Genomic DNA, 27,630 nt, shown 5'->3' with positions numbered 1-27,630 from the left:
GGCTGGGCTGTTCTGGAAGTCCTGTTGAGGGCTAATTTGACTCTTTGAGCCAAAGCAGGGCTCCAGGAGATTGTGTGGATTTTCTCTGATGGCTCCCTCTGTCACTTGGTATGCACAGATTATAAAAAACTTAGCCTTGCTCTGGATTAGTAGGAACAGGTTACCCTAGACCCTCTTGTTGTCCAGTAGTTCTCACCCCGGTGCCGCCCTGACAGGGTCCTTTGGGTTTGAGCCTGTGGCTACCTTCTAGCCCTATTTGATTGGCCTTTATGCAGAACTTTGCTACCTGGCTAACTTCCCCTTGCAGGGCGGCCAGCTCTGGGATGGTTGGTCCAGCACTCTACTCTGATCACGATATCCAGGCTATTCTGGAAATCGTGATGAAGGCTGATTTGACTCTCCCAACCCAGCCAGGGCTCTAGTAGGAGTGAAGTGTTTGCTCCAACACCCCCCCCCCCTTTCTCTGTTTGTATAGATTACAAGAAAGGCAGGTAGCTTTCTTTTGGATTATTAGGGTCAAGGTATGAGGGACCCCTTTGAGCTCTGGTCTTTCTCCCGAGGTGTCTCGAGGGCATGGGCCAGCCTGAATTGAGTCACTGGGACCTGAGTCTGTGGCTGCCTTCCAGTCCTGTTCAATGGACCTTTCCTCTGAGCCTTGCTTCCCATAAAGCAGGCATGGATACAAAGCTGACATCTTCATGCAGAGTGGTCTGGTTGGGGGCGATTTAGCCAGCGCTGTACTCTGGTCCATTTACAGATGGACTGCAACCTCAGCTGTTGTTTCAAGCTAACAGCTTCTACTCTGTCTGGACTGTGTGACTTAATGGCCTGCCCTTTGTGAAGACCACTTAGCAGAGCGAAGGCTAAGCACCCCGGTAGCTTGTGAAGTGGTCAGACCAGAGTTGAATAGGGGTCATTTGGTGCTACTCCCTGATGCTGTCTGGTGGTGTGGTCCCTGCGTCCTTGTCCACTTTCCTTCCCCACCCAGCGCATTTCTGTAGCTGCTCGGCACAACCGTCCCATGGGGTGGTCCCAGCTGCCCAGCCTGGGATACAGTATGCCTGTGTCTTGCTCAGGCTGCAGCTTGACCCGCATCGCTCTTCTGTTGTCACAGAGCAGACGATGCCCACCGGTGCCTGAGTGACTTCCCTGTTCCCCCAGCCCCTTGGAGACAAACATGAGCTCCCACAGCAGGCAGCAGAGGGGTGTGAAAGTCAGATTACATTATATTGCAGCCCACTGGGATTAAACATGGAGGAAACAAAAAAGATAGATGTGTAGTTAAAGAAGGACCATAATAAAAGACAGCCTTAATTTAATCACGGGGGTGGGGGTGGCCATGTGGCAAGCGCAACCACTACAGGCAAGGCAATTGGTTGGTATAAGGAGCGATTTCTCTTCAATCGAAGTTTGCCACAGAGCAGTGGTAGAAATACTGAAATTGTTATGTTTTTCATCTGACTTCGGGGCAAGCTTCTGTATATTTGTTTCTATGTACATATGTGTCTATGTAAGTATGTAGGTAAGTATATATGTATTTGTTATTTCTAAAGTGCCAATCTAGGCAAAAATGTAGTGTTCTTTAAAGAAGTGGATCTTGAACTCTTTCCTAAATTAGAGCAGGGTTGGGGTGGTCATGATGGATACAGGGATGTTGTTCCAGATCCCTGGGAGCATAGACGTAAAAGACTTGTAACCTTGTATATTCTTTTCTACGTTTTTTTGTCTCCTGTTTGATGGGGTTGTGACTGTGGGTGTGCAAAAAAGCCACACAAGATGATGCATTTGTCTACCACATAGTCGAGGGTGCTGGTCATGATGGCTTTTATGGATTGTGTACATGATGTAACAGGGATTGAAGATTTTGAGAGCTGGCAAGACTAGATAATGGAGTTCTATCAGGGTGGGGTGATCCTATTTCATCAGGCTTCGGATGAGAGGTGCAATGGTGTTTAGTTGCCCCTGTGAAATGTGGGAGGTAACAGAGCAGAGGGTTTCCACCATTCAGATCTGAGAGCTTGCACAGCAGTATCCAAATCTATATGTACCTCTTTCCTTCCTCCTTATTAGGTCTAGCATTCAAGACCTCTTCTATATACTTTAGTTTATACTTATACGTGTATGTACTTTGTGGGCTCTGGAGATCAGCCCTAGGACTTGTCTGCTTCCGCTTAGGGACTTTCTTTTCTGTTCAACTGCCTCTATTTAACTGTCTTAATAGAAAACGACCAGCAGAGGTCAGTAAAATACCAGAATTGCTTTCTGCTTAGGGACTTTCTATTTTAAAAATTTTCTGGCATCTGTCTCTATTTAACTTTCTTGATAGAAAACGACAAGCAGAGGTCAGTAAAATACCAGAATCACTTAAGCATTCTCTAGATTCCAGTCCCTAGAAATTGCCTTCCATGAGCACCCGTTGGCAATAATATTTTTTCAAATTCTTGTATTTTCAGTAAAATTACTACTAAATGCCCTGATTTTATATTAAAAACAGAGCTTTGGACTATACCATGTCCCACTGAAAGGCAATATTTCTCTACATGTGATCCCATACCTGGCGTGTCATGCAGTTTGGTGCTTATTTTACCTCCATGGTAACAAACAGTAGATGTTTCAACACCCAGGCTAATGTGCTGCATAGCTAAATACATATAAGGTCTCAAAGGTGAGACCGATTGCATTGCAAATGCTTGTTTTTTTAATGTGCAGTGTATGTATTATTCACTGCTTTTGTCCATTTATAAATTCCAATTTGGCAGGCCCGTTTTGAAAAAGTTGTTTCTCTTTCCACTGTACTGTTTCAGTTTTCATGGCAATTTCTAGCACAAGTCGGTCAAAATCCCTCCATACCACCAGCAATATTGTGTGGGACGCTGTGACGAACCAGTACAGACCGGACTTCATATTTCCATTGTATGCGGCTCTTTACTAGCTTAATCATGTGTTTCTTTTCCTCAGATTTAGTGATGTGATAGGTCTCTCTATCTACTAAACTCTCACTGACATCTGGTGCTACACCTTTCTTTTTCCAGTAAATGCCAGGCCGCAATGTAAATTAAGTGTAAGTCAAAGAACTTGCAGGCCCAGTAACCATTTTGCTCAGCTTCATATCAATGCCAGTGTCCATGGCAATTAATTTGATGTTTCATTTTTAACTGTTTGTTGTTGTAGACTTATTATGGACAGAACCAATATTTAAAGTAGGTTGTTTGTCAGCCTGTTGCTTACCATTGCTTTGCTTACACGTTGCTCTCATTTGCTTGCTTCTCATTCAAGGCTTTCCTTTTTAGGTAGAGCCTAGAGCAGCGCATGCGCTGCTTGCTCGACTTTTAGTAAGGGGTTTTTGAAAGTGCTACCACTGGCCTCAAGCTAGCCTGGATGCACGCAGCCACCATGTGGATTACTTTCAAGGCTCATTAAGCCTTGCGTGCCTCTCTCCGCGCTTCAATTTCCTCCCGCTCCCCCACTACTGATCGCGTCACTCTGCTGGCCTCCCTCCCTTCCGCCTCGCTATACTGCAGCAGGCCGTTTAAAATGTTCTTTTAGCGCGCGTTCTCGCCTCCGCTCCTCTCTTGTTAAACCTGCCTGTAGATGTTGTGTAGAGTAGACTGTTGATGAAAGGAAGACACATAGCAGCACTTTGTAAGAGCCCTGACCTGCGTGACATATCTTTGATTTCATATCACAGACGGTAATTGCACAACATTGGAAACAACGCTTTCTTTTTCAAGCCTGCAAAACAACTGAATGAGGAAGCTGTGTTTTTCCCCGAAGACTAATGGAATCAGCAATAGAAAATGAAGCATGGGTGACCACTATGGAATGGCATCAGGATTTCTATGAATTTCCATTCCCCATTCCCCAAAGCACAGAAAACTACATGCATAGACAAAGCTGGCACCAATTTAAAAAAAAGGAGCAGTGTACTACGCTAGGTCAGTTAATTTCCCCAAATTGCTTACACAGAAGTGCTGAGCCTACGCCTGTCAAGGACCGGGTAGGTAAATTATTACTTTAAAGAGGACATGCATAATAATTACACCCAAAGGTAAAATGATGACGAAGTGTTTTTGTTCGGGAAAGACTCTGGTTTGTGAGCAGGCACAAAAAGTGGCACTTACAGGCACCAGGCGCTCCAGGTACAAAAAGGAAAATGGAAACAAATAATGCAGCTGACACTCTTCATATCTAGTTTTTGCAAGGGGCAATCGTGTGGGTAAAGCATTTTTTTTTGTTCCAGAACCCACACTGTTTTTTGCGAGGGGCTATTGTGTAGGTAAAGCATTTTTTTCCCAGAACACGCACCATGTTTGATCTTTAATTCAGCGCCCGCTTTTCCATTAACACAGGTGCATAAATAAACAATGACGCCTGTGTTTTGCAGCCGTCATCCCCCTCCCACCCCGAGGCGCTGCGCTTAATGATTAGTGCCCGCTTTTACTTTAACAACACGGGCGCACACAATCACCAATGGCGCCTGTAGGTCACAGCGCCTCGCACCCGTCCTGCCCTCGAGCGCTGCAGTTCATATTTTAGCGTTGCACCCACTTTTACTTGAGAAACCCCATCAACTTCATTCAGTGAGCTGCGCATGTAAGAGTAAAGTTAAATGTAACTTGAGTGTGTTTCTATTATATTATACATTTGCTGAAACCTGAGCAGATGTCTACAATTATTGAATATCAACATCTGAGTTTGCTAATCTCTCTCCGTGATGACAAAATTAAACATTAACTGCTCAGCTCTTCAACAACCAATAGCAATTACAAAGCGGACTGAAGACAACTTTGTCCGAGTAAGCACAAACCCACGATAAAAACGTAAAGGTCTTGCTGTGTCCCAAACAACTATACGTTAGTCTGGCATTATGGGGTTTCGGCTGTGCACTGTCTAATGTAGCGACTCTGCCCATATGCCGATTTTTGGGCTATATCAGAGCGCTTTGAAGCTGCCATGTGGAGCATGTGACGCAAAAAAGTAGTAATAATAACTGTATAAATAGGCAAAACCCTTACAGAAACGAGGTACCCTGTTGACTGAAACTATCTGGCCAAAAATAGGACGACAAAACTGACACATTTTGTAAATATATATATTTTTCCATAACAAGGACAAACACTGCTGATTTCATAGTAGGACCCAATATTACTGTGATGCACAAATCACGGTAAACACCCTTTACAACGAAACTTTTACAACGCACTACCATTACAACGCGGTCATTACAACGCAAACCATTACAACGCATTGCGCTGGGGGGCGCTCTAGGATAGGGAATAAGTTTAATTTTCTATCCAACACCATCCCTAGTGTCCACGGGGACTGGAGTTGGAATAGAAAATTTAACTTTTCACTATCCAGCACCTCTAAGCGCTATGCGTTGTAAAGGTATGCGATGTAAAAACCGCGTTGTAAAGGCAGGCGTTGTAATGGCCTGCGTTGTAACGTCATACATCCACAAATCACACAAAAAATGAAAAGCGCTGCCTAATCCATGGCCTAACATATATTGATATGGATGTTAAAACCAAATAAAGATGGCGTCTTTCTAATCTATGTAAGTCTAGTGCTTGAAACTGAAATTAAATGCTGACAATTGTTATCGGTAAGATAACTAAACACAGGGAAAGAAAGTAATTTGCCCAGGGTCACACAGTTGAGTAAGTGGTGAAGCTCAAATTACAAGTCTGGAGGTCTGGTACTGCAGACATCAAAACAAGCGACAAACCAGCCTGTGCCTTCGGTGTTTCGAGCTACAGCCAAGTTGAGTGTATTTGATATCTCACATGAGTGCAACAAGCCTATTTGCAAATTGGCAGCAGTAAAGAATTGTGTTAATTTGAGTACTAACACATGCAACAACCAACCTTCTTAAAATAAACACGTCTTTAGCTTGCCCGGTGCAGGCCTCTTATTCAACAGAAGTGAGGTTTTGGGAACAAGTTTGGGGCTGTTGAATTTCTACTTGAGTAAATGTTCATGCTTTATGTGTTCCTGCTTTCACCCTTTCCCTTGCAGCGGCCCGTGAGCCACCTTTGCGGGGAGTTCTGAAGAACTGCTCGGCTTCAGGCCACCGTGACACCCCGTTGCATGTTTTCCGTCGCCTACTGCGCAGGGCCTGGTGGGTCACCGTGTGGCAGGACTTCAGTGCAGACCCTGTAGTCAGCGGGGAACATCAGGCGATGTCCCAGAAACGTGCTGTGTGTGCGAGGCAGGCAGAGGCCACTTATGCCACAGTTCGCTTGATGAACTCCATAGAGCATGACGCATTAAACGTTCATGCTTTATATGTTCCTGCATTCTTTCGTAGTAAGCCACAAACGTTTCAGTTCATTATAGTTTTTTTCCCTCAACCATGCCACTATTTTACTATTATGGGAAAACAACATTTCGGGCACAGATTAACTTTAATGGTTTGTTTACATGCCCAGGACTAGTAATGGGCATTTTGGATTGCTGATATTAGTGCTAAAGAGGGAACTGGGAATCATATGGATTGTACTTCATAGAGGTAATGTGAATGAACTTAGGTGGTTGCATTTATATATATATTTTTTATACCATCACTTATGTTGAGACCTATGTATGCGAGACCTATTGGCTATGCCAATGCTTGTTAGTCTGAGTTAGGTCCTCCCCTTGAGTGTTGCCTCTTTGAATCTTTTTGATTCAATAACTTGTATCCTTCCACTGCTCACATTCAGGGGACTAGTTTTTTCTTTCATTGATAGCCCTCCATGTGAAAGCATGTGTTTTTCATTTTCTCCACCATGTGCAGCTTTCCCCCTCACATGCCGGCTCACTCGCACTTTTTGTGTTAAAGCTTGTCCATTGATTACCTCCCAGCTCAGCCCTTCTCAGTAATGTGGTCATTTGTTTTTCACTGTGACGGCTTCATTGATATTTTCCTTTTTTTCAAATTAAGGCGGTCCCTGGAATCCCCTGTTGCTCCCCCCCACCCTGATCTCTGTTATTCTTGCTGCTAAGTGGCATTTACTTTCTTCCCATCGCCTGTTCACTCCACTGTTGCTCACCCGCCCATCCCCGGTACCTCTTCATTTTTTTTAATTATTCCCCATTTTGAGGGCCCACTTGATGGAATTTGCTGTTGAGCCTTTGTTCACATTTAGCTTTGTTTTTTTACTGCTCCAATATCGGCACCATCCTCGAATGGTATGTAAAAAAAACTGCAAAATAGCAGTCCTGCCATATGCGCATTCATTCGTGGTGACTCGTGCACAGATATACTTCATACTGCTGTGGTGTTATAATGCCTTAGTACACCTGTGAGTACATATCATTGTGCTATTTTTTTGTTTTTGCTGATGCACATAGTATTGTCAAAAAGATTTTTTATTCTCTTTTTGTTGATACTAAACAGTATCGACCCAAGCATTGGTAAAGTCTATAGACCTAGATTAACTGCCAAAAGGCTAGATCTCTTGGCTTTGCCAATGCTTGCTTTTAAAAGCGAGTTATCGCTGTTTCATTTCATTTTCATTTAAATCTATCAAACATGTTTTGTTGTTACTTCTGCCTGGTCCAAAGGTTCTCTCATTGTGTTGAATGAACCAACAGAAGGGGATACACAAATTGTCAGAAACTTCAAAAGAAGAGAATAAAGGAAAGTAATTAAGAAATAAATAAAGAGCGCCCTATTGATAATCAATTTTTTATGTTGTGGTTCATTTGACGCTTTTCCTTTGTATTTTAAACTCATATCACTAGAGAAAAGTGGCATGAATCAAAGGATGAATTAAAGTTATATGATGTGTGAACGAAATGGCTTTGTGCACTTTCAGGTAGTAGAAGTCATACATATATGCTGGGTTTATAACAGGTGAGTTTTACATTTTCCTCAAGGTGAGGTTGCTGCCTTTGGTGCCCTTGAGCATTTTCCACAGCAGTGGTGAAACCTTCTCTAAGTTTGCAGAGGTGGGATGAGAGACATGGGATGAGCCGAAGTTCAAGTTCATCTATTTGTCAGTTCATTTTAGCTCCCTTCGCTCTGTTACCTGAATAGGGAGTTTACAGACCCCCGTAAGTTCAAAATTACGATATATATTAATATAGTGATTGGAAGATTCCCAATATTCATATCTACTTGCCCATTATGTCATGTGATGCAGCTAAATAATTTGTGAGCAATTGTATGTCAAAAATATAATTAAAATCTATTCTTTTAGTTTGTTTTGTTCTGCTACTGAATTCATGTGAATAGTGATGTATGCTTGTTTTTCATTTTAATCTCTATAACAATGTGAGAAGCGTACGAAGAGGGCAAGTCATTGCAATGGTGAGGGCAGGTGTAGTTTGGTAAGTTCAAGCTTATAAAGTTTTTATCACTCGTCCCCATCACATCTTTCATTCATTCATATCATTATCTGCATGGAGGAAGGCGAGCCTCAGGCTGTATTATCCTGCAAATAACAGATAACCCTAGTGAAATGGATGTCTTGTCACATGTCATATTTCATGCAACATTATTAAAATAAAAAATAAAAACATGGTTCACTAACAGCATGCAGGAGCACTGCAACGCTACCAATCCTCAAATGTGGCAGGAATGCATGATTCCTTATTAAAAAAATTAATTTTAATACAAATCTGAACCAGTAGCATTTGTGGAATGCTGCACTGAAGTGAGACATTAGGTACAGAGGCTAGAGTATATTACATTGTTGCCCAATTATTATCAGGGGGATGGCCACAAAGGTTGCTCTAAGTAGTCCAAAATATGGTTGTGCCCATTGGGAAATAAACACCAATACTGGTTTGATTTAGTTTTATTGTAATTTTTTTAGAAAAAGAAGTTAGAGCAAACAGCATTGCTTCTAAACATATCCCTGAATTATACTGTAATAAACAATGAGTATACGTATCCTAAAATTACCTTGTACATTAGAAAGTGACTATATATATATTTATATATACAGATAGATATATATATATACACATACATATATATCACCACAAACTAAACGCTCCTCACGGAACGCAGGGCCTGTGAGGGGTGATGCGTGATGCCGGTAGAGCGTGCCAGCTTCAATTTCCAACAAAAGTTTCAAACTATCCAAGCACACTCAGGACACAGTCGGGATGCTCAAACTGTTACTTAATGGGTATGTGAATAAAGTAACACTGTGAGCATCATGACTTTGTCCTGAGTGTGCGTAGATAGTTTAGAACTTTTGCGGGATTTATATATATATATATATATATATATATATATATATATATATATATATATATATGTATATATATATATATATATATATATATATATATATATATATATATATATATATATATATATATATATTCACACACACATATTAATTCATATTGCTCCTTATTTCTTATTCTAACTGCAAATTCCTCATCTTTTGAACGTTCCCCAGGGGTCAGACTGGATCCGGCAACTTTTTAAGGAGTATCCCTTTGCCCCAGTAGATGTAGCCATGCAGGCCTCCTCCAGTTTTTATTTTATTTCATTTATAGAGCGCATGGTTACACCACCGGTGTGTCCCCGCGCTAAGAGATAGCTCTGAGAGAATAGGTTACAACATGCCAGGGCTGCGAGGAAGTGTGGCCCTATCAGGTGCTATCCTTGAATCTGTTGTGTAAACAGCCAGGTCTTTAGCTGTCTACGAAAACTGTTTTCGCATGATTTAATTCTTAGGTTCATCGGAAGGCTGTTCCAAATTCTTGCTGCGCGGTATCTGAATGAGCTTTCCCCCATGTTTGCTCTGAAAATTCTTGGTACAGTGACCAGAGCCTTTTCTGAAGATCTTGAGCTCCGTCCTGGAGAATATTTGGTGATTAGTGGTTGCAGGTATGAGGGTCCTTTCTTTTGTAAAATGCGGCGGCAGTGGCACATTGCCTTAATCACGACCCTCTTCTCCACTGGAAGCCAGTGGAGGGCTTTCAAGGCTTTTTTGTGTTAGAACTTCTCGTCAGGTTAAGTACCAGACACGCTGCCACATTCTGCACCCTCTGTAGTTTGAACAGACCCATTTTTTTGGCTTCACGGTATAGAACATTCCCGTAGTCCAATTGGGATGTTATTATTGAGTGTACAATGGTTTTCCTTGCATTAGGTGTAAAAGATCTAGCACTTTCCGTAGCGTTTTCATGGCCCCAACACATTTTCGCGCTACCTTTTGTATTTAATTCTCAAATGTCAACTCTGTGTCAAACCAGACTCTTAGGTTTTTCACTACTGTTTTCGGGATGGGTAGTTGACCTAATGCGTCGGGCCACCATGCGGTAGACCATATGGAAGGTGGTTTACCTACTATCAGTACCTCCATTTTATTCCCATTTAACTTGAGGCAATGATTAGACATCCAGCCAGCTCATTCTTTTAGGCACTCTGAGAATTGTGAAGCTGCTTGGTCATTATTCTGCAAGAGCAGCACGATAAGCAGCATGTCGTCAGCATAGGAGACAATTGACACATTGTGTTTCTCCACTCTTTATGCCAGTGGTCCCAAATAAATGTTAAATAAGGTAGGGCTTAGAGCCTTGTTGAACCCCATGAGGCAAGGGAATGCTTTCAGATACAAAAGTTTGTTGTGCGACTTGGAAGCTTGGTGCTAAAAGGAAAGAATTCAGCCACCTTAGTGCCCACTTTTTTACGCCACACGTTTCTAACCTGTGGAGCAGCAATTTGTGGGAGACGGTATTGAACGCCGCACTGAGGTCCAATGGGATCAATGCAGCAATTTGTCCTTCGTCGCATATTTTCTCAGAGTTTCTGAGGCTAGAAGTAGCGCTGACTCAGTGGAGTGAGCCCTCCTAAATCCTGATTGGGATGGATGCAGTATATTATTCCTGCTTAGTTTTTAAATTTTTAATTTTTTAAATATTTGTATTGCTTTTTCAACCTGAACATAACCCCCCATACAGACTCATATACATCAAGGGCATCATACTGGTTACATTGTAAAAACGTTGTTTTCAACAGTGAGACTCGTTTCTATATCAGATTCAGTACCATGTTAGTCTTCCCAGCCCCGTTTCTTTTAACTAGTGTAATCACCACTACATGTCTCCAATACACCCCTCATTTCAGTGGGTGCTCTGCTTGAAACTCCCGTAATCGTTTGCCTCCCTCCCCCCATCCCACTCAACTTCTTTCACAGGTGTGCTCTGTGTGGTCTGATCCAGAATTTTCAATCCATTGCAACATGCAGGATGTGCCAGTATCCTATCATGTTCAGGTCGCTTCCTAATTCTTGGTCTATCTTATCTTGCCGACTTTCCCCTACAGCCTCCTCCAACCTGCCTATGCACTGGGTGCTTCAGCATTTTCCTGAGAGGCCTCTAAAGAGTCAGAATCCGAGTCTGGCCCCGGCAACGTCAGCAGCACCACCAAGGCCTCCCACGCCTGCGCCGTCTCCATCGCTTTTTCATTACTCGCTCTTCTGGCCAGCTGGCACCTGACCGTACTCTCACTAGCTGCCCATGCCCTTAATTCTGCTTTCCATCGCTCTATGCTAGGACCCCGCCTGGACTTCCAATTCCTGGTAAGTTCCTGTTTGGCTAACCGGAACCCAAGATCAATGAATTTGCTCGTTACCTTCGTTTGCGCTGTATGAGGAAACCAATGCAGTATGCATGCGCCCATGTTGGGTTCTATCTGCCTATCCGTCACCCTGCATAGGACCTTAACCACCTCCTCCCAGTACGTTCCGAGCTGCGGGCAACTCCACATCATGTGTTGGAAGTCTGCAGCACTCAGCTGACATCTGGGGAAACATGCCGACTCCACATTAAAATATGTATTTATCTGAGTCATGGTTAAGTATGCTCTGTGTATGTTGTAGAAGTGAATAAGTTGGAATCTCGCATTTCGGGTACCCTTCCATGCCAGCTTCACTAGCTTAGCCCCCGTCGATTCAGGTATAACCTTGCCCAGATCCACCTACCATTTTCCTCGCAGCTGAGTCAGCGGCTGAAGCCCCTCCTCCAGCTGTCGCCTATATAGGCACGTTACAGCCTTCACTGTCCCTGCTGCCATCACTACGTATTGGCTTGTCAAGGATGTCTGTGGCTCCAGCAGCCCTTCCCCCCAGTGCTTCTGAATCGCCATTACCAATGCAGCGTGCAGCACGAAGTCACCTCTGGGCAAACTGTATCTATCCTGTACTGTTTGGTAAGGCAAGAGAACTCCCTCCTCATATAGGTCACCGACCATCTGCAACCCCAGCTCCTCCCACTCTACCAGTGCTGACCAGTCTCCTCCATGCGGTAGGGCTGTACACATTCCTAGGGGTATCTCCCGCGCATACGGGCGACCTCCGCTTTTCCTACGCTTGCGTCTATTCCAATATGCTCTTAGCGCCTTCTCCTCATGGGTCAATGAATCAGGCCGCAACTTCTGGCCTAAGATCACAAAGGACAGCACATGTCGCGACAACCATCGGTCCTCCGGGCCATCCGGCACCATGAACTCTTGAGCAACTGCCTGCGTGAGCCACTGTAGTTGGGCCGCCAGATAGTATAGCTAAAAGTCTGGGACTGCCCATCCCCCCTCTGCCCTAGGCCTCATCATTGTGGTTAGCACCACCCGCCTTTTGCCGTTCCCCATAGAAATCCTCCCACCATTGTTCTGAGCATCCGAAACACCAGGCTCGGGATCCAAATCGGCAGTGTCCTGAAGTAATATAACAGTCTAGGTAGGGCCACCATCTTTAGAAGCGCCACCCTTCCTGCCACTGAAAGTGGCAAAGTACTCCAGAACGTCATGTTCCCTTTGACCCTGCACACTGCACTGTTTACATTTCCCTCCAAAAGATCTGCTTGCTCGTGGTATATGTTAGTTCCCAGATATGGCAGGCACCATGGCTCCCATCGTATTCCTTTCAATCCATCAGGGGCCCTCGCCGCTCGGCACGCCAAAAAAACTAGCTGGTCTTCTCCCAGTTCACGCACAGCCCCAATGCCACCCCAAATGCTCGCAGCACCGCAGTCGCTCCAGTTAAGTCCTCGCCAGGGCCCTTTCGAAACATCAGCAGGTCATCTGCATAAAGCCATGTGTAATGTATGTCTCTCCGCATCTGTAGCCCAGTATAATGTCTCCCAGTTCTAGCTTACACCGCCAGAGTCTCAATCTCCAGTACGAACAGCAGCGGAGAAAGCGAGCATCCCTGTCGAGTCCCCCATCGCACTACGCAGGGAGCTGACACCAACCCACCCGTTCTCACCCGGGCCGTTGCTGAGTCATATAATATTTGCATCCATATAACGAACACCTCCTCCAATCCCATCTTTCGCATAACCTGAAAAAGAAATGGCCATTCCAGGCTATCAAATGCCTTCTCTATATCCACCGAGAGAATCAAGGCTGACGGCACCCGGTCACTGCAATGCTCCAGGATCCTCAGCAACCGTCTCACATTTATAGACGTGTTATGTTTGGGTATAAAGCCTGATTGATCTTGATGTATGAACTGCGCCATATATGGGAGTAGGCGAGTTGCCAAAATCCTGCTCAAAATTTTGTAGTCGGTTGTTAACATTGACAGTGGGCAATATGCCTTCCTATCAGTAGCTTCTCTCCCTGGTTTCAGGAGGGGAATAAGGCAATCTCCCTACTTTGTATGCCTCCCGATATATCAATTGCAAATGCGGGACCAAGCAATCTGCATATCTGGTATAAAATTCGATAGGGAGGCCGTCCGCCCCGGGCGTCTTGTTGCGAGCCATATGTTTAATCACTTTTCGAATTTCTCCCACCATTATCTCACTACCCAGAAGATCCCCCTGCTCCTTGTTCAAGCTCGGCAAGGCCACCTCCTCCAAGTATTCCCTTGCATCATCAGCACCCGGAGTCAGCTTGCTTAGATAAAGCCCTGTGTAATACTCTAGAAACAAGCTGTTTATCCCTGATTGTGTATAAACCACCTCCTGGAGGAGCAACCATGCTCAGTATGGACTCCCCTCTGGGGTTGGATTAGCCAGCCATGCCAATAGTGCACTTGATTTGTCCCCCTCTGCGTGCCTCCTTGCCCGCAGAGGGGGATGTATGTCTTATAATCAAAGAAGCGCAGCCTCTCCACCTGAACCGCTACTGCCTCTCCAGCTTCCGAAACCTCCGCTTGTGCCCCCGGGTTCCCCGGCCGGTCTCTCTCCGCATCTTGCAGGTGGCCTTCTGCTTTTTCTAGGTCAGTTAAAATCACTTTCTGTACTCCTGTCATCTTGCTAATACATATGCTAATACATATGCCTCTGATCACAACGTTAAAGCATCCCACTCAATTGCCGCCGACGTCGCCGTCCCCTCGTTCTCTTCAAAGTATCGTGCAATGCCCGCCCCCAACTCCTCACCAAAAACTGTGTCTTCCAGTGCTTCCGGTCTGAGCCGCCAGGTCGGTATTGCCGCCTTCTCTCTGCTCCATCGTATCCATAGTAACAACGGATTATGGTCCGACAACGTCCTGGCCAGATACTCGCTACCCATCACCTTGGCGTGAACAACAGGGGCGCATATTATTGTATCCAACCGCACATGCAGGCCATGGAGGCCTGAGTAATATGAGTAGTCCCTCTCTTCCCGATGCTGGGCGCGCCACGTATCGACCAATCCCCAATTTTTCTGCCAAGCGCTCCTCGCCTTGGAAACCCTATGCGCTGATGCTCCCGATAATGGGTGTTGAGACCTGTTGCACTCTACGTCTGTTACGGAATTAAAGTCTTCCCCCATTATCATCGCAGTAGTTAGATAGGGTGGGTGCTAGGCTCCCCGAAAATTTCTCAAAAAAGGAGGGTTGATCTGTATTGGGGGCATACACACTGCATAAGGCCACATCCTCCCCACCTTGCTGCCCCAACACCACTACAAACCGTCCATCTGGGTCAGTCAAGAGCTGCACTGGTTGGAAAGGGACCCCCGCTCTAATCCACACCAAGCCAGTCCTTCAGCTCGGTTAAGGTGCGTCTCCTGAAGCAAAGCTATATGCACCCCTCGCCTCGCTAGGTAAGCATGCACCTTGTGTCGCCTTTGCATTGTATGAAGCCCCCTTCACATTTTAGGTAATACACTTTAAATCATGTAATGTCCCCATTGGTCAGTCCTTTTCTCCTTCGCACACACCTCATATCTATGAGCACACCGGTGTCCCCTACTCCCAAACCTTTTTCCCCATCCCTCCCCAACTACCCCCCCCCCCTCCAGAACAGGCGCTACAACATTAGAACCCATCCAAACTATTGTTCATACACCCCCGCTAGGCTCCTAAGGAGCTATACCCAACCAAACAACCAAACTAAGCTTCCGAGAGTCGGACACTCCGTTGTTCACCTTCCCGCGCTCAAACCCCTTATTACTGAGCGAACCCCTTCCGGGGCCGCATATCTGCTAGGTCTCTTCTGCATATATTCCACTGCCCCCATCCTTTCCTTGCCTCTAAATAGCCAGGAGCTGGTCAATCAAGTCCGCAACCAGTACCCCCGCTCCTTCCCCACCCACCACTCTTTCCCCATCCACCACTCTTTCCATGTCCAACCAGTGTCTACATCACCCATCAACGATCTCATCTGCCGTCCCAGCTGTCACATGGGGTAGCTTCTGTCTTCCAGCATCCGATTGGTCGTTATCCTCTTCCAGGATCCCATTTCTGAGTCCGTCCCTTCTGGTTGTGGATCCCCTTTCTCTCACGAAATGGCCATGGTGGCCTGCAAAGCAGCCGCGTGCTCTCTCTCCGTTTGTGTGTCCGTCGGTCTTTGAGTTGCTGGATTTTGCCTCCGTGGATGTCTCAGTCTGTGCGAACGGGGCACCATCCTGTCCACATTCATGCCACTCCCCGCCTCTCTGATTCCTGCTTTGTACATCTCCAGCCAGTCCCAGGCCTCCTCAGGGCTGTCGTGGAACGACAACTTGTCATCCATCGTTATCTTCAGGCGCGCCGGAAACAGCAACGAGTAATGAATGCCCTCTTCACGAAGTGCCCTCTTGACTGCCACAAACGATAACCTGTGGCGCTGGACCCCCACCGTGTAATCCGGAAACAATGCCACCTTGCTGTTGTCTGCTATTTAAGGGCCCGCCAACCTGGCTTGATTCAGCAGGAGATCCCTGTCCTTGTAGTGCAGCAGCTTCGCCACCACCGGCCTCGGTGTTCTCCCTGGGGCCAATGGCTTGGCAGGTACTCTGTGAGCCCTCTCCAAAGTGTAGAAAGACGTCAATCCCGCCAGTGCAACAGTCGCCTTCAGCCATTCCTCTAGGTACTCCATCATGTTGGACCCTTCCACCCCTTCAGGAAGGCCAACCACCCGGATGTTGTTTCTTCGATTCCTCCTCCGCACGCCTCTCCAGTATCCGTAGTCCATCCTGAAAGTCGGTCATCTGCCCTGCCAATGATTCTTGAGCCGGTTCCAGGGCCTCTATAGCGACCTCTGTTTGTTTCACCCTATCAGCCAATTTGGCGTGGTCCACCCTGAGCAGCCCCAGCCCCTGCGCAAATATGCACAATGTCCTTTTGCAAGGCTTCCCTGGTATCAGTTATGGCCTGTAGTATTTGATTGACCTGCTGCTGGAGCATCCCTTCTGAATGTTGTTGCAGTCCCCCTTGCGCATCCGTGGCAGGCGTGTCCTCCTATTGTTCCGCCGGTGCCCCCACTTGCTTCCCCCGTGGCTTCCCCATGGTCTGTTCGGGCACTGAGAACTTCAGACCGCCAAACTCCCTGTGACTCGCCGCCTCTATACAGCCACCAGCTGTGTTACTGCACTTCAAACGGGCTGACCGCACTCACTACACCATTCGTTGCTCTCCCCTGGGACCATTCACCCTGATGGAGTCCTCTTCCAAGACCTGTCACGCCCTACACACTACAATCTCAGGTCTCCAGGACAATCGTGCCCCAACAGGGCCCGTCTAGATCGTTTCTTGCACCTGGCCCGGTCCTGCTCCTCACAACTTCATTCCTCCAGGTATCCCGCTTTCAAGTATTGCCAGCTGTTGAACCAGTTCTATCCGGCAATCTCCAGCCGTGCTGTGCCAATTGTCACTAGACCACTCCGCCACTGCTTTTATGACTCCCGCTAAATGCACGGCACAACCTAGCAGCTGCGCCAGCTGTGTAGGCGTGGGTGTTCCTCTCCCCTGTTTTATCAGCCCGCTGCCTCACACTGAGAAACATCTCAGCTATCCCCTGCCGAGGGCAGTCTCCAGCGCCTCCAGCCGTCTCTGTCTCCGCTCTTCGTGGGCTCTCCACCCTGCCAGGGACCACCAAATTCTCAAATGTTGCCGCTGCGTCAACCCAAGCGGTTCGGTTGCACCCACGTGAAATCCTCAAAGCGGGGGGAGTCACCCCCTATATATGCTCAGCCACACTTCGTCAGCAGCTGCCAGTCGCTGCGTGGCTCTTCGCACTGGGAGCACGTCGGCTCCCTGGCCTTCCTTGTCCTCAGGTCAGCGTCCAGCAGCAGGCGGTCTGTTCAACCCAGTTTCCCCACTGTGTTGCCGGGTCCTTCTCTAGTGATCCCTTCAGGGGCCGTCACAGCAGCCCATGACTTCACAACCTCTCCTTCAGCAACTGCCAAGGACTGCCCTGCCCCAGGGCACCAATTTCTGTGTCACTCTCCCGCCCCCTTCCAGTCGCTGTGGGTGCAGCCTCTCTGTGCTCGAGTTCCAATGTGGCACCACTGAATGCCTCAATCTGAGCTCCCCAGCCAACAGCCCCCATGTCCCAGCACACCACAGGCTTCAATGCACAGCCCCCACCGGGCCCGTTGCCTCTCTCCTTCCCCTCCATGGACCGGCTCAGTCCTTCACTGCTGGCACCTCCTCAGGTACCTCCACGCCCTCCGTGGGCCGCCGATCCCACTTTCAGGGAGGGGGAGGGTGGGCCCACTCACCTCTATTGTGATCGCTGCGGGAACCAGTTCCTTCCTGCGGGGGGGGGGACGCCTCCCCAGCCTCCCGACTGTAGCACAGACGTCCCGGACCCGCCCGCGCCTCTTTTTCACCACCGCTGCGGTCCGTGCCTCTTACACCTCAATCAGTCAGCGCTGCCGAGCATCAATCCGAAGGGCTGCTGAGAGCCCTCACTATGATCCCTAGCGGCCACTGCAGGTCCCGGTGTTATTAACTGCCACTCCCGCAGCTCCGGTCACTTGCTCCACCACAGGCCTTTGTCCCGGCCATTAGGATCACCAAGTCCAGGCGCCGCCATCTTGATGCTGCGGCCCGGCTCCCCTCCAAGCGGCCATTCACCTTGTTCCGCCACCGTTCCGTTCAATTTCTGGGCTACCGAGTCCGCCAGCCACTCTCCTCCTGCGGCCAAGGAATTTGGGGGCTTCTTTCTGCACCTCTACACCGGATAATCGGCAGGGGCAGTGCGGAACTCTGCTCACGCGTCCGCTCTCATCTGCCTCGTGGCCACGCCTGCATATTATTCCTGCTTATATGGTCTGCTATTTTCAAAACAGTCGGTAGCAGAGAGATAAAGCTTACATTTTCTTCTGTTTGACCTAATAACGTTTTTTTTTGAGTGGCTGGATGATGGCCTGTTTCCTTTTAGTGGGAACAATACCTACCAGTTTGGAAGGAGCGTAGAATGAGCTCTGAGACGTAAGGCATGATTACCATAGCTCCCTCCATCATTATTTTTGATCTAGCTGGGTCCAGCGGGGATCCAGATTTAATTCCTTTTGCTATGGCTGTAAGTTCTTCTATTGCTAAGATCTTAAATTCCTCCAGTGTCTGCCCTGCAGACTTAGTCCGACTATCGCAAGACAGGCCTGTTCCTTGTCGTGCTTCGATCTGGGCCAGGGACAGACTAATTCGCATATAGCCAGGTTCTGAGCTGGGATGGTGCAGTGAGCTAAAAAACGGTGATGGATCATGCCCTGATCTGTTGACTGGGTATGAGTGTTCTGTTTAATTCAGATACTCTGTCCATCACCACCCCCTTTTCTGAATCGTTTTGTCCACCATAAGCGTGGAAGGGTATACTCAGATGTGAGTCCCTTGCTCATTGCACAATCAGGATTCAAGCAAGTCGGGCCGAAGACGGCTGAAATGCCAGAAACCGGTCCCCGGAAGCTTGTTTCCTTCCCAGTATAAGAATTGGCTTGGTAGTTTGGTCTGCCCTGTTCCCATGATGCACTGGGCCAGGGACAGACTAATTTGCATATAGCCAGGTTCTGAGCTGGGATGGTGCAGTGAGCTAAAAACGGTGATGGATCAAGCCCTGATTTGTTGACTGGGTATGATTGTTCTGTTTAATTCAGATACTCTGTCCATCACCACCCCCTTTTCTGAATCGTTTTGTCCACCATAAGCGTGGAAGGGTATACTCAGATGTGAGTCCCTTGCTCATTGCACCATCAGGATTCAAGCAAGCCGGGCCGAAGACGGCTGAAATGCCAGAAACCGGTCCCTAGAAGCTTGCTTCCTTCCCAGTATAAGAATTGGCTTGGTAGTTTGGTCTGCCCTGTTCCCATGATGCACTGGGCCAGGGACAGACTAATTTGCATATAGCCAGGTTCTGAGCTCGGATGGTGCAGCGAGCTAAAAAACGGTGATGGATCAAGCCCTGATCTGTTGACTGGGTACGAGTGTTCTGTTTAATTCAGATACTCTGTCCATCACCACCCCCTTTTCTGAATCGATCGGAAAGGGGTCATATATGTTAGTGACTTTATTCGCGAAGAACTCTGCCACCTTATTACAGCTCTTAGTAGAGGCGATAATATCCTCTCTTGTTTCCTGTGTTCTAAGGGTCTTAAATATATTGAATTAAACAAACAGTGGAGGAGTACCCCCTATAGGCAAAAAGGTATTTATACAAAGAAGAGATTCCTTCTGTATCAAGAGCTTAAGGCTCTGATTTTAGCAAAAGATTGCCCCAACCTTTTTATATTGGACAGTCATAGTCCTTATAGAAGACCCCTCACTCACCAACCTGGTTGGTGACATGCTTCATCATCGGGGTCCCACCCCATAGGCCGAGTGCCTATAGGGTGTGCTGCGACACCTGGTTACAGTGGAGCGGGTTTCTTTGATTTTTATATGTGCAAATGATAATTATGAAAAGTGTGTTAAAAAGGGATCAAGTCTACTCACACCAAGAATTTATTCCGGAGTGCTTGAACCCTATTAAAATATATGTTGCACCAGTGCCTATTTAGGAAGGTTTAGGTGCTACGAGACGTGTGAAAAAGAATAAAAATAGCGTAGTGTGCTATGTGAATTATTTACAAGTTAAAATAGGTCTACATGTTTCAACCAATGGTAATATGTGGTTTTCGTCAGGACCGTGTTATTTGAACGGGGTGGTACACACACGCTAAGGCGTGTCCAGTCCTCGTCCAAAAGCAGACCTTAAATAGTGGTCTGGTGTTAAAAAGTGCTTTTTCCTGAGTTCAGGAGAAAAACCTGTGAAATAGAAAACATATAAAAGGTTGGGTAAACGTACTGGGGATAACAATACAAGGGTACAAATTATTATAGTTATTGTGCTAGGTGAGTACTCATGTGATAGTAAAGCACCTCACATTTCAAGTCGTACCCGTGGTCTGTCTGTGGTAGTTGACAGAAGTGCTCAGGCGGAGTTTACCGGAGCATAAAGGTGTTGAGAATGATTCCAACAACTAGTTAATGCACTAGTTATAGGTACACGTGAAAAGGGGGAGGGGGGTGTGGGAGAGCAATCGCTATCTCTAGTGCGGCGTCACAACACGCCCAGGCATTTCTGAAAGTGACCGGTATCTAAATTTTAGTACCAATTCAAAACATCACACACTTAGGGGTTGTTTAGCTTACACTCGAAGCTGCAATTTGCGCTTCATGGGCATCGAGTTGACCAAGACTGCAGGTATCCGTTACCTAGAGAATTGCGGCAAATCGAAAGGTTTGTACCCCCCTCCCCCTTTTCACGTGTACCTATAACTAGTGCATTAACTAGTTGTTGGAATCATTCTCAACACCTTTATGCTCCGGTAAACTCCGCCTGAGCACTTCTGTCAACTACCACAGACAGACCACGGGTACGACTTGAAATGCGAGGTGCTTTACTATCACATGAGTACTCACCTAGCACAATAACTATAATAATTTGTACCCTTGTATTGTTATCCCCAGTACGTTTACCCAACCTTTTATATGTTTTCTATTTCACAGGTTTTTCTCCTGAACTCAGGAAAAAGCACTTTTTAACACCAGACCACTATTTAAGGTCTGCTTTTGGACGAGGACTGGACACGCCTTAGCGTGTGTGTACCACCCCGTTCAAATAACACGGTCCTGACGAAAACCACATAATATTACCATTGTTTGAAACATGTAGACCTATTTTAACTTGTAAATAATTCACATAGCACACTACGCTATTTTTATTCTTTTTCACACGTCTCGTAGCACCTAAACCTTCCTAAATAGGCACTGGTGCAACATATATTTTAATAGGGTTCAAGCACTCCGGAATAAATTCTTGGTGTGAGTAGACTTGATCCCTTTTTAACACACTTTTCATAATTATCATTTGCACATATAAAAATCAAAGAAACCCGCTCCACTGTAACCAGGTGTCGCAGCACACCCTATAGGCACTCGGCCTATGGGGTGGGACCCCGATGATGAAGCATGTCACCAACCAGGTTGGTGAGTGAGGGGTCTTCTATAAGGACTATGACTGTCCAATATAAAAAGGTTGGGGCAATCTTTTGCTAAAATCAGAGCCTTAAGCTCTTGATACAGAAGGAATCTCTTCTTTGTATAAATACCTTTTTGCCTATAGGGGGTACTCCTCCACTGTTTGTTTAATTCTAGTTTAGGGGACCAGGAGTTCCCACCACACATAAGACTGTGCAAACTTCCCTTACTCTCCTTTTTGTTATACACATCTTAAGTATATTGAACATTTCTTTAGAAGAGTTACTCGTCTTATCGATTCTTTCCGTGTAGAAAGTGCATCTGGTTTTCTTGATTAACGCATGGTAGTGTTTTAATTCCCCTTTGTAGTTGTTTTTGGATATACTACAGTACTCCTTCCTCCATAGTCGCTCAAGTCTTTTACATTTTTTTCTGGCCATCTTTAGTTCATCGTTGAACCAAGGTGTCGTTTCCTTTTGTCTCCTAGGAAACCTGGTGCTTAGCGGTGCTACCTTGTCTAGTGCCTCTGTAATCCATGATTCAAGATTGCTATTTGCTAGATTAAAGTCCTTATCTAGCGTAAGTTTTTCTTCCATCAGTGCTCTGGTGAAGGTGGTGGGGTTTAAATTGTTCCACTTCCTGCTCGTGAATTCTTTGGGCTGTTGGTTTGGTCTCTTTCTGTGAGAAGGTACTGTAAATTGGATTAGATAGTGGTCTGACCAGAGAATTGGCCATGGAGTAGCTACCTTTATCACCGTAATGTTTGAAAAAATGGGGCCCAGGATGTGACCTCCTTGGTGGGTTTGAATATCTACTTTTTGTATTAGGTTAAGTGTCAATAAGTCCTTGCATATTGTATTCGCTTCAGGGTTCTGTTTATTTTCAAAATGGATATTAAGGCCTCCTAGTACCAAAAAAATGTTGTGTCGTAGAGCTGGGTGTACTATTTTCTCTTCTAGGCTTCTGATAATTTGCGATGATGGACTTGGTGGGCGATATATTAGTAATCCTGTATGGTGTTATCGTCCGCTGCTGCTAGGGTGAATAGAAGCGCTTCGCAGTTTTTAAGGTCTGCTTCTTTTATCTCACACTTCAGTGTTGACTTGTAGATTATGGCGATGCCGCCACCTATTTACCCTATACGGTCCTGTCTTACTAGCTTATACTCATAAGGGTTTGCATCCAGAACATCTGGAGTAGAGCTCTCGTTAAGCCACGTCTTAGTCAGGAAGAGAACATCCAGTTCCAGTGTCGTTACACTCTGGAAGTGACGTACGTAAGCTCATATAGGCGCCATTCGTACAGGCTATGTCAGTTCCTTCCTTATCAACCCTCTAAATGTGCATCCACCTTTGTCTTCACAAGACTTTTATATCAAAATAAGACAAAATGTGACCTCCCAAGACCACAAGGTTTAAACACTGTAGGGACTGTCACAAGTTTTGTGACAGACCCACATCAGGTTTGCCTAGGGTTGTAACACGACTCCAAGGCCTGCAGTGACTGCGCCTTGATGAGCCCCAAGGCTACATGGAAACTGTGAGGTGAGGCCAAAGTACCAGAAGACTCCACGCTGTGACCAGAGGAAGGGAAGGTACCCTTCTTGCTCTCGAAGTCATTCCCATGGCCGGTATTCAGCATCCTGCATCCTGTTGGTCAAGCATGCCAGGTATAATATGTGGGCTCTGCAGTGGGATCTGAAGTCCCTGTGGGCACAGCAATAGGGGGACCTCTCTGATGACTTCCATATTTCGGAGGAGACTGTAAAAGACCTGCAGTGCTGGTTGCTGAACTGCAGTTGGGTCAGTGGCAGAATCATCTCCTGACTTGGGTGGAGGCAGGCACTTGGGCGAGGTAGAGATCTGAGGCATCTGGTCCCTGGCAGAGGCCTGGCTCTACATCAACCCTCTGGAACTGTGGGCGATCTGCTTGCCATTCTTACAATGCATCAAAGGGTGCAGGTGCTCACGACCAACAGCATCACCATGTGGTAGTACAATAAAGAGGGCGGGTGGTTTTGTGGACCCTGTGTCAGGAGGCTCTACACCTCTGGAGATGGCTGGAACACTAGGGTATTTTCCTGGTGGTACAGGATCTGCAAATGCCAGGGCGGACAAACTAAGCCACCAATGCCTAATGGCAGTAACATCTGGACTTGTCTCTAGGACTGTTCTGCAAATGGGGAGAATTTTGGCTCAGTCTATTCAACACAGCCAAGAGAATGCAATGAGCGCATTTTGGAATCTCCAAGGTGTCTCTCTCTTGGAAATGCATTCTGCCTGGAGTAGAACTCGAGACTCCTGTACTCCTTTCCGACGATATCTCTCTTGCCCGGAATTCTGAAGAAGATCAGGAATGACTGGGTCGAAGTCATCCTAGTGGCACGAGATTGGGAGCTGAGAGTGTGGTATACAGAATCCTGAGCATGAGCTTCTGTCTTCGAATCAACATGCCACATGAGAAATAATATTCTGTTGCAATCCCCACCTCAATGCTTTGGAGATTGAGAGGCGACTGTTGACTAATTTGACATCCCTCCCAAAGTTGTAGATATAATTTTAGCATCCATATGTCCTTTGACAAAATCTGTATAGGCCTGCTATTGGGACACGTTTGTAGTGTGCTGCTGTACTCGACATATTGACCTGTTCAAGCTAGGCTATCTGAAGTGTTGCTTTTTGTGTTGTCTGTACCCCAGCAAGGTCGTGCTTTTGGCATTTTTAAGGGGTACCTGTTGTCTCTTTTAACTTTTTTTGCAGTTGCCTTATAAGTTCTCTTTGTTTAAATCACACACAGTGATGTTTTTTTTTTGTGTTTGCAACATTTGTTTCCACTTTATTGTGCCTGAGTGGGACCTTAAGAAGGTCCTCACCCCCTGATGTGTATTCTGTTAGAAACACTGCACAGCTGTCCACTATGGCTTTGCACTCTCGAGACAGTGTTTCTTAAAAGATCTTAGATTTGATGATTGCTGCAATTCTGGGGGCAGCATGGGGAATTCCCTCTTAATAATTGCCCTGTATCGTAGTATTTGTTAAAATGTGTTAACTGGGCAGTGCACCTTGCTAGATTAGTCATCTGTAGGTGCCATACAAAAAGACTTCTTCTCTTCTACATCCACATGTTAACAGTTTCTGACATCTAGTTCCCTGCCTCGAAAGTGCGGTTTACCATTTTGCTGATAAGTTATTACATGCCTGGCCAAAAATCTGGTTTACCTTTTTAGGGAAATGTTTTCAGGTCCAGCTTGTTGTAGAGGGCAATTTCGCACCAAGAAAAAACGATAGCAGGTTAGCTACCGATTTCACGCCTGTGTTTCTGGGGCCTTTGCCACACAGTAAATTATACCTTGCATGTGATCTGCTCTTGAACGCTGGCACTTTTTCATCGACATCTGCTCAGTTCATGTGGCACCAGGATGAAACACCATGCGATGTGTGGAGTTTCGGAAGCCTACATTTGCTTCTTTAATATCATTTTTGAGAATTTCAGATAGGTGTGCCTGTTCAAGGCTCTTTGAGCAGATTTGCCAGTTTCCTAAGGTTCGAGGCATTTGGGCTGCTGAATTCATATCTGTGCATAGATCGCCGCCTAGTGTTGGGTCCGGATAATTGCACATTGTTGTCCTGGAAGAGTGTTCGAAGTATCACGAGATAGGTGGCTCCTCCCCTGGACTACAGTGCGCATGGGCATCGACTCCATCCCCAGATTGTTTTTTTCCGCCATTGGGTTCGGATGTGTTTCGGTTCCCTCTGTCGGAATCGATAGTTGTTAACTTACTTTGCTTGAGACCAAAAGGTCTTTAGGACTTGCGTCGGTATTGTCTATCGTTCGGGTTCGTAATTTCCTCGGCTCCGAACCAACACTGCCCTTCCGCGTGCTTTCGGCGCGGACGGGCCTACTCGACGCTCCAACCTCTTCCATCATGGAACGAAGTCCATTTAAACGGTGCCCGGTGTGTGCCTCGAAGTATCCGCATATCGATGTACACCCGGTGTGCAATAAGTGCTTGTCGCCGGACCACGACGATGCCAAGTGTATGGCCTGTTCCAAGTTCCGGTCCAAGAAAACACTCAAGCTCCGTCGAGCTGCGCGCCTGGAGGCCCAGCGATCGGCACCACCTCCTACAGACATCTTCGACGCGGAGGATGTCGGGGACGACACTATCCAGGAGATCACAGAATCTAACCCAGCGTCGGAGGTCGAGGACGACTACGACGCGGAAGACGAGGATTTCGATGAAGTCGTCGAGGAGGTAGGGGACGACGACGGGGCCCTTGCCACCGTAGAGGATAGCTCGGACGAGGAGCTTCCTCAGACTGACTCCGGGGCCAGCCACCATTATGAGGCCCAGGTCGAGGGATCGCCTTCGGGCCTTACCCAAAACCTTGATACCCGTCCCACGGCTCCGCCTTCCGGCCCGGCCACGGACATTGATACGGCGCCACTCACGGTACAGCCAAAACCGAAAGTGAAACCAACGGTCTCGACGCCAGACGTATCGAAACCGAAAGCGCGGATCACGCTGGTCGGGTCGAAGACTTCGGAGGCCTCGGCGCCGAAGAAATCTAAGATGGCCGTCGAGCTCAAGAGCCCCGCCAAAATGGCCGACCCGAAGGCTACTGTATCGAAGCCAAAGGTTAAAGGGACCGACGCAGCTGCATCGGCGCCGAAGGCGGTCGACGCACATAAGAGTCGACTCGATCCCAAGAAGCAGGTCGACGACCATAAGAAGTCCACTCTCGACCCGAAGAAGCGGCAGGACGAACCCAAGTCCCTCACTGCCTCGCTTCCACTCGACAAGGCCAAGGGGGCAACGGCGTAGACTCCGAAGAGCGCGTCATCGGTCGCCACCCCAAAACCAGCTTCAAAAGACTCTCTCGAGCCGGTGCGTCCCTCCGCCTCGTTCACTAAGAAGGTTACGGAGTCCCTTCAACGTATTAGGGAGGGGGCCGCTGCAGTCGAACCAAAGGACCCTGTGCCGCCCAAGCCTCTAGAAAAACCGGTGAAGGCGCCGACGCCTATTCTTTTCACTTTGCCACCGAAGACGGCGCCAAAAGCTTTCACAGCAAAATCAGGGGCCGGAGTGCCCGTGAAGGTGTCTTCGACGCCGAAGCCATCGTTAGTGGTCCCAAGCCCACGGCAACGAACACTGGCAGAAGAGGAGCCATCGACGCCAACACGGGCAAGCTCTCTCTCCTCAAGAGAAAGATTACCCCTGAACCACAATTAGAGCATTACGAAATTACACTCAAGAAAAAGATGGACTCTGCTGGTGCCTCTGCCTCTATGGCCCGTATCACCACAGGCACAAGAACTTTCACCCACTCATTCCCATGTAGAGGAGGGTGACGGCAACGACGAGGATGAGTATAGCTATCCCGTCTACTCAGACCCAGAGGATGTGACTGAACCATGGTCTGCAGGTGGCGATCCTGGGGACCCGCATTCGGGGCAGGAGCCTCAGCTTTTCTCAGCCAAAACTTCCCCAACAGAGGACTCTGCAGCTTTCAATGCCCTCATTGAATGGGCTGCAGCCAATCACAACGTCGATCTCCATGCCGACCCAGTGGACGTCGACTTCCTCTTTGACACCTTTTCTGTCTCTGAAAAAACTGTAAAGACTCTGCCAATGCTAAAAGGGGTGTTGAAGCATGCGGCTGAGGTGTTCAAGGAGCCCATCTGGGCAAGAGTCATCAACCCACGTATCGACAAGAAGTACAAGGCAGCGCCCACTGATCCTACTTATATCAAAGGACAGTTGCCTCTGGATTCCCTGGTTGTCTCCAATGCACGCAAACGAGCCAACTCACAAACTACGGGTGATGCTCCTCCCCCAGACAAGGAATCAAAAGTATTTGAGGCTTCTGGGAAAAGGGTGGCTGCGCAGGCAGCCAACATATGGCGCATATCCAACACACAGGCGCTACTAGCGCGTTATGACAGGGCACACTATGATACTCTAGAGACCCTTTTACAGCACTTACCTGATCAGTATAAAGAAGCAGCAGAAATGTTGATACAGGAG

General features: G+C 47.1%; 1 protein-coding gene across 5 annotated transcripts in view; it reads left to right on the top strand.

Annotated features, from left to right (window-relative positions):
• Nucleotides 1–27,630, top strand: part of DOCK11 (dedicator of cytokinesis 11) — a 1,133,414-nt gene that overhangs the window by 155,631 nt on the left and 950,153 nt on the right. For 3 of the 5 annotated variants that reach the window (XM_086918717.1, XM_086918719.1, XM_086918720.1), the window contains exon 2: nt 8,269–8,316. The exons of the other annotated variants lie outside the window; for them this stretch is intronic. In XM_086918717.1, the coding sequence (XP_086774843.1) occupies nt 8,269–8,316 (48 nt within the window). The remainder of the gene's footprint in view (nt 1–8,268; nt 8,317–27,630) is intronic. 5 annotated transcript variants of the gene reach the window in all.

The sequence above is a fragment of the Lissotriton vulgaris genome, chromosome 4_1 (genome assembly GCF_964263255.1).
Source record: "Lissotriton vulgaris chromosome 4_1, aLisVul1.2, whole genome shotgun sequence".
Lineage (NCBI taxonomy): Eukaryota > Metazoa > Chordata > Amphibia > Caudata > Salamandridae > Lissotriton > Lissotriton vulgaris.
Note: the sequence above shows the minus strand (reverse complement) of the source record. Positions and strands in the feature narration are given on the sequence as shown.